The sequence below is a fragment of the Doryrhamphus excisus genome, chromosome 20 (genome assembly GCF_030265055.1).
Source record: "Doryrhamphus excisus isolate RoL2022-K1 chromosome 20, RoL_Dexc_1.0, whole genome shotgun sequence".
Taxonomy (NCBI): Eukaryota; Metazoa; Chordata; class Actinopteri; order Syngnathiformes; family Syngnathidae; genus Doryrhamphus; species Doryrhamphus excisus.
Window position 1 is genome coordinate 15,937,797 of NC_080485.1, and position 7,275 is coordinate 15,945,071.

At 42.7% G+C, this 7,275-nt stretch overlaps 1 protein-coding gene across 1 annotated transcript; it reads right to left on the reverse strand.

Annotated features, from left to right (window-relative positions):
* Nucleotides 1-608: 608 nt before the first annotated feature.
* On the reverse strand, nt 609-6,184 carry hif1an (hypoxia inducible factor 1 subunit alpha inhibitor). The gene is made up of 8 exons (XM_058058466.1): nt 5,764-6,184; nt 3,607-3,857; nt 2,937-3,085; nt 2,716-2,861; nt 2,431-2,537; nt 1,448-1,511; nt 1,112-1,222; nt 609-904 (listed from the first exon to the last, which is right to left on the reverse strand). The coding sequence occupies exons 1-8, from the start codon at nt 5,941-5,943 to the stop codon at nt 836-838; spliced, it is 1,077 nt and encodes a 358-aa protein (XP_057914449.1). The 5' UTR covers nt 5,944-6,184; the 3' UTR covers nt 609-835.
* Between the last annotated feature and the right edge of the window lie 1,091 nt (nt 6,185-7,275).

Consider the following 7,275-nt stretch of genomic DNA (forward strand, 5'->3'; position numbering starts at 1 on the left):
GAATCTCTCCTTAGAACCTCCTTAACATGCAACACTGCAAAATGTACATTGTTATCATTTTTCAAATTAAAATTTAGATCAGGAGTGTATTATTTTTTTAATAATACCATCTGTTGGTACATTCTTCCCGACCACACAATGATGATGATGATGATGACGATGAATTATTTTCCAATCTACCTGGATAATACTGGTTGTGAACATCAAAGCGGTCCATCGTGTACTCAAGGTTCATGTTGCTTCCATTTCTCCAATAAGCAACTGGGCTAACTGAGGTGGATCTGGAAGGGCGTTCATCCAACATGAGAATTTTCGGAGGATTTTGTACCAAAAGTGACGCACCAATCCAACGGAACCTCGGTTTACTCTAAATTTGTGGTTTTCGCCAAAAAATATGTCTGGGTTCTTTTAGAGTTGGGACACTACAGACAGATTCCCCTCCCAAATTGTCATGAGATGACGCCTCACTGGTCGCAATGTTAACACACATCAAGCGTCTTTGTCGTCTACTTGGTTTTTAATGAGGCTCAGCGCTAATGTGCAAAAGCTAGCAGCCAGGCTGTGCTAACACTCCTTACCCCCCCCCCCCCCCCCCTCCCTTCCCACGACGTCCTTCATTAGTGGCTCTTCCAAACTTCTCACATTGGGAGAAGAAAATGAGTCATATAAATAATATCTAAAAAAAAAAAAAACTGTTCAAGTACGGTAAACTCCCATGAGATTTGCAAAAAGATAATCATGGCACTCGGAGAGGTGCGATGGTTTTCAAGATGGCCGCTTATTGCAATGCAGCGATACAGTCCAAAGTCTCACACACACACACACACACACAGTTTTAAGTGTCAGACCCTGTTTGAGAATCTTCGTATCGTCCCCTGATCATCATTTTGAGCAAAGGTCCAACCTGGAGAAACAGAAGTAGAACATGACTTTGTTTCCCGGCCCTAAAAATAAAAGCCTAAGTGGGTCGCAAGGGGCGAGTCGGTCGACCGCGGGGATTTCATACGCGACAGGTGACCTCATTCGATGTCCTGGAAGCATGCGGTCTAACCGGTAGCGCAGCGGCGGAGCCCACGTGTGCTATCGCCACCAGGGAATCTAACGTGCTTACCTCTCGAGGGTCGCCGAGCGCTTCTCCCAGCATCTTCTCGATGTTCCTCATGATGGCCACCTTCTGGTGGGCTCGCAGCGGGTACTCTATCCTCTTGGGCGTGGGCGCACCCTGCAGAGAGGGGTCGTGCAGAGGAAAAACTCAGTGTGGCTGTAGGCAACCTGCGACCACAAGAAGAGCATGTGCCCGAATACAGTGCACCGTGCTCGGCCAAGGAAGTTGGCTCCTCCCCGTCTATACCATAGTGATGTCATATTTGGAAGTCATCTGCATCGATTTGATGTATCTATAATAAATATGCTAAAAGGGGAGAAGAAAAGGAGTAAAGATGCGTACTTTGTACCAAAAGTTGACCGTTATCGTCACTCCGCCGTTCAGCAGTGATTCTATGTGATGCCACCTGAGGGAGAAATGAGAAATATTGATGAGAAAAACATAACAAAACATATAGTATGTACAGTCTATACCAGGGGTCAGCAACCCGCGGCTCCAGAGCCGCATGTGGCTCTCCAGCCTCTTTGTTGCGGCTCCCTTTGCAATGCTTGAATATTTTTTAGCACCCGTGTGGTGAAAATGCACGTCTTTGTTATGAGTTTACAAAAATCCAACTTTGTGTGAGACCATGAATGCATCCTGACTGAGTTCTGACTGGTGACTGAATGAGTAGACAGGATGCTATCCAGTTCTCTCTGACAGGTTAACATGAAGGGAAATGAGTAATACTTTGAGTTATTTGAGTTATTAATTATTATTAATGAGTTATTTGACAATTCTAAAAAATAAATTAGAGCTCATTTAAAAACAAAAGTTTATCTCCAGTACTAGCAAGAGTACTCCAACTCGTCTTTTTTTTCCCCTCCAATGTTGTTTTAAACATACAACGTTTTGCGGCTCCAGGCTATTTTTCTTTAGTGGGCAAGTGGGTGAAATGGCTCTTTTCATAGTAAAGGTTGCCGACCCCTGGTCTATACAGAACATATATTTAACACACACACACGATTTTATGCTTATAATTTCCCTTGAATTATTTGTCTAATTTTATCTGTAAAAGTGTTTTTTTGTCCCTTTTTTCTGGAGCACTTTAAACATCAGACCACATCAAACTATGTCATTTAATTTTACATATTTTATTTATTTATTTATTTATTTTTTTACTAAATAAGACATTCATGCAGTTTCTATTTCAAAAGTTGAAAGACTTAGGAAAGCAACTGGCGGTCCGGATTCAAACACTTGGTGGGCCGCATGTGGCCCCCGGGCCGTAGTTTGCGCACCCCTGATATATATACGTCGCTATATATATTTATATGAATGCTTACCAATACATAGGGATGTAGAGTACGTCTCCTGGGCCAACGACCGCCTCGTAGCCGAGCACATTTTTAAAATTGGGAAACCTGTCATAGTCGGGGTGATCAAAGTTGACCTAGAAATGACAAAGTATGGAATAACATAACATGTTGAAGTCCTTAAAGTCATAATTCATCTTCAACAACAGCCCGCTTCACTTAGACGTTCTGCAAAATGGCCACACAGTCGACATAAGCGGCAATATGATTCACCTGGTGCTCTCTGCAGTTGAGTAATAAGCGACAGCGGCTTACCTGGCTCTGTCTGTCGCAGGGGTGGTGCACGGGGAACGGATAGAGGCACTCAAACTGGTCGGGAGGGAAGAGGATGCACCGCTTGTGGCCTTTGATTTGTGCAAAGAAGTTCTGCTGCTCGTCGTAATGCGCCGGCGTCACGTTACCTAACGTGGGGCGGACGTTCGTGATGACGGTTAAAACCACAAACGGTGCCAGAAGGGGGGAACGCCGCCGCGTACCTTCCATGCCGATGAGGAGGAGGTTGGACGTCAGCTGGCCCCAGTTCCTCTTGGCCTGCTGCTTGTTGATCCAGTTCCAGTTGAAACCCAGGAAGTCGACCACGATCTTCTTCCCCACCGTGTCGTTTAAGGTCTGCTGAAGGTAAACCCTGCGCGACACAACAGCAGCACTCAGAGACTCAGATGGCGCTATCTACACCCACACAAAAGCACAGCAGTCAAACTAAGACCCATAATTACTCGCACCTTTCTATAAAACTATTTATAATATTATATATAGTATTTATATATATATTATATTATAATATTATGAATATTATAATTCTCTCAACTGTTTAGGCTATACAACTTTAGTCTCTCAAATTTCAGAAAAAAATACGACACTAAATAAAACATAAATAATGCTGTCAATATATAAGAAATGTAAATAAAAAATCCCTAACCCTAATAAAAAATAAAAAATAAAAAATAAAAAATAAAAAATAAAAAATAAAAAATAAAAAATAAAAAATAAAAAATAAAAAATAAAAAATAAAAAATAAAAAATAAAAAATAAAAAATAAAAAATAAATAATAAATAATAAATAATAAATAATAAATAATAAAAAAATGAAGTAGAAGCCTTCCTGTCACACACACCTGCAGCACATCCTGTGCAAATCCATCCTACCTGTCCTCCCCTCCCCTCTGCTGCGTCTCGTGCATCTTCTCCACAAATTCCGAGAATTTCATCTCCGTGCGTCGGGACTTGGGGACAAAGTTGTCCACGTTGGCCATCTTCTTCTCGTCGTAGTAGAGGAACTTGTGCTTCTCCGCCATGTAGACCGAGAAGTCCCCGTTCCCGATGTTCTCCTGGAGATACGCGATGTCCCATTTGAGCGCCGGATAGACCAGATTCGTATCGGTTAGCACCACCGGTTCCTAGGAAGAAGAAGAGTACACGTCAGCGGCCATTGCAGGAGACTTTCCTGTAACGTGTTCTTGGAATGGTTGTATTATATTTGATATGCCAAAGAATATATCATGGTATATATATAACTATATGGATTTTAGACCATATCGCCCATCTTTACATGCAATATTTGCATCATTTTCAACAGTATTTCAGCAATATTTGTTATTTTGGATGTATTTTCTGTACCCCCTGGTACAAATGACTGTGCACTAAAGTGATCCCTAAAACCTCCATGCACACACGGACAGCAGCGTCCGAGGACTGGTGCTGCAGGCCGCCATTGGACACCCTGGCAACGGGGGCTACGTGACAAAGTGAACGTACGCAGCCATGCGCGCTCTCGCTGCAGTGCACGCGCGTCTCACGAGCACTTCTCCGCTACACAAGGAGGAAGTGAAACCCGGCCTCTCTTCACCAAACGTGCCTTTACAGCGAGCCCAATTAAAAAGGCTTTTTAACGGTGAGCACAATAAACGCTTTGAATTCACTTTCACCAAAGATGTCTGAACAACGGAAAGATGACACACTTCCACTACCGGCGCGCGTGGAGGCATCTATGAATGGAATCTGGGAGACTCCAATGTCTGGTATAACATTCAACATCGCTCAATGTCAGCCAAATTCGACAATATTACTCAATAAGACTTGCATTTAACCTGAATTGATGCGGTTTTCCCATACTTGGGCGATAAAACACATTTCGTGTCTTTGAAGTGCAAAGGCACTAGTCTCTGTTCAGAGATGTTTAACAAAGTAAAGATAACGCTATACTAGCTACATGGGGATGTAAACTCCAATGACAGGGTCAACACACAATCTCTCAATGAGAGCCAAATCATTAAATGTTACTCAATAATACTTACAGGTTGATTGCACCCTGTTTTCGCCATGTTTAAGGTGAAAAACGCCTTGTATAAACAGTACATAGGGGCCAGTCGCTTACCAGAGATGTTTTACCAGACAAAGATTACACATCAGAGTATCTATTATCCTTGTGTGAACTGAATCTCGGCACTCCAATGTCTGATCTAACACTCATAATTTCGCAGTGTGAGCCAAATTCAAAAAGTTTATTTGATAAGACTTGTTCAAAAGCCAAATGTAAATTAATTTTCATATTTGCACGTACCCCGAGGCCATTCACCATTTATTATGAGGACGGCTGTCTATGAGCAATTTAAGCTAGCTAGCATTATGTTTCACTATTTCACCTCACTATAAAATGCTATTTTTAAACCCCAAAATGCTCAGTTGTTCCACAGATTGCCTCGGGTTGCTTTCGTGTTCTCCTGTTTGCTAAATTAACCATAAAACCATTAATATTATTGTATTTGAGTGACTACATTCCATCACTATTTCTTCACGCCTTTGTGTGCTAACCTTATCAATGTTAATTGTTGCATGCCTGCTTAATAATAGCAACAAAAAAGTCCCTAAACTATTTGGCTTGTTCGTGAAAAATAAACAAGTTGTGTATTACACGTTAAGCAATGTTAAGCAATGCAAAGTTACTCGGTCTGCTCGGTGCATGACTCGTCATTATAATGAACCCGCTGACATGGCCAACAAGCCTTGGAAGAGGCTGCAGCTGACTTTAACATGGATGGACGCCAGTTTGTCCCTATTAAGCCATCTTAATGGTGATAAACTGGATTAGCTGAACACAGCTCTGGAGATGCATATTAAGGTATTTGAAGGCAGGTGGGGTTGTGTGTCAAGTTCACAGTTGTACATTGTTTTAAGGTCACTTCAGGTGCAGCTTCAACGAGATGCAACTAGCACACTTTTGACTGAATCTGCCCCGTAAATGCTATAGAATGCTGCTTGTGCAACACGAAATCTGAAATAATTGTACGTAGCGAGCATGGTTACCTCATTGTTTATTAGCATCTCCGCTCTGGGATCCGTGTGCGAAAGCCTGGGGATCGTCTTGGTAGGGAAAGAATACTTCCGCAGCTGAGACTCGTCCCAAGCCCGGTTTTGGATGCCGGGGAAAGCGGTGGCGCCTTCACTTGCAGCCGGGTCAGCCTCCACGACGGTCGCTGCAGCCATGGTGGTGGTGGTCGTCAACCAGCGCCGATTAGCTTAGTCGGTGCCGTCTTTTTCGCAACCAAAAGCAAGCACAAATGTCTTCCAGTCGCTCCCTCGCAAGGTGATACTCAACCGCGGAGTTATTACAAACCCTTTCCGATTCAGAATTATTTAAATAAGAAGTTAAAACTCGCAGTTAGAGAGGCTTGTTCGCGGGTGTGTTGGGTCGCGAATGGATGTTTACATACTGACAGCTACAATAAAAACCACACAAATTAGAAGTAATAGTTGAGTAAAGTGCTCAACAGCGACACCTAGCGTACTGGCGACACATTAACTCTTTATATCAGCCACCATTAAGCGTAACATGTACTTTTGGCCACTAGAGGGGAGTGTTTCACTTTTCTCAATGCAATTGATATGAATTATGTCTCCAAACCTTTTATTTGAGACTTGAGTTTTACTGACTCAACAATTTACAGTGGGATGAAAAAGTTTGGGCACCCATGATCATTTTCATTATTTTCCTTTCTAAAGGACTGGTTGTCAGGATCAGCCATTTCAGATAAATACTCATAAATACTCATACTAATAAACTCTCCCATACAGCATCCCCTTATGCAAGGTGCACTGAATAGTTGAAGGATGCACTGAGTGTATCATAGTTTGTTAGATTGTGCAGGTGTACCTAATAATGTGTCTCGTCCTAAGCTCCAGTAGCCACCTCCAACCTGCACACTGAAAGAAAAAAACCTAACATTATTGTTGTTTTTATCCGCTTCACCTTCATCCAGCAGGGACTTTACTACTTTGGACTCCCTGATGGGTTCCCATGCTCGCTGTTTCCTGTGCAGATCAGTGAGATGAGCCGAGCTGATCCCTCTGATGCTCCTCTGCCCTGCCATTCTTTGGGGACGGGAGACTGACCACCCCGGTGAGGGGCACCAGCTTTTAGAAGCTTATATCTCAATCCTGCGGCAAACACAAAAGCCGGTGCCTTCTTCTTCTCTTGCTGCTCTTTTTGATTTCCTGATGGCCGTTGAAGGGGTCACTCAGGTACGGAGGATTTGTTAAAAAGCAGATTCCACAGATACTTGTCCGTAGGAGCACATGATAGTTGTCCTCATCTGCTTTCCCTCACATTCATATTGACCCTCGGCCCTCTAGATGTTGTAGGTCCAGATCCCCTAAGCCTTAAATCCTATTAGTCAGGGATTCTCTCAAGCATTAGAAGTACTTTTTTCCATTTTTTTTAAACTCATTTCACAATCACTCACTACCTAAGACAAGATTACCATTTTTATTTATTAGTCAAATAAGCCAATTATGAATCCCCCCAGTTTTGTGCGTAAG

What these genes read in the sequence shown, in the direction of transcription:
- hif1an (XM_058058466.1), bottom strand. Translation starts at nt 5,943, where the DNA reads ATGGCTGCAGCGACCGTCGTGGAGGCTGACCCGGCTGCAAGTGAAGGC. An exon ending in AGATGCTAATAAACAATGAG is followed by an intron (nt 3,858 to 5,763) that starts GTAACCATGCTC and finishes TCTTCTTCCTAG; the next exon opens with GAACCGGTGGTGCTAACCGA. An exon ending in CAGAGGGGAGGGGAGGACAG is followed by an intron (nt 3,086 to 3,606) that starts GTAGGATGGATT and finishes TGTGTCGCGCAG; the next exon opens with GGTTTACCTTCAGCAGACCT.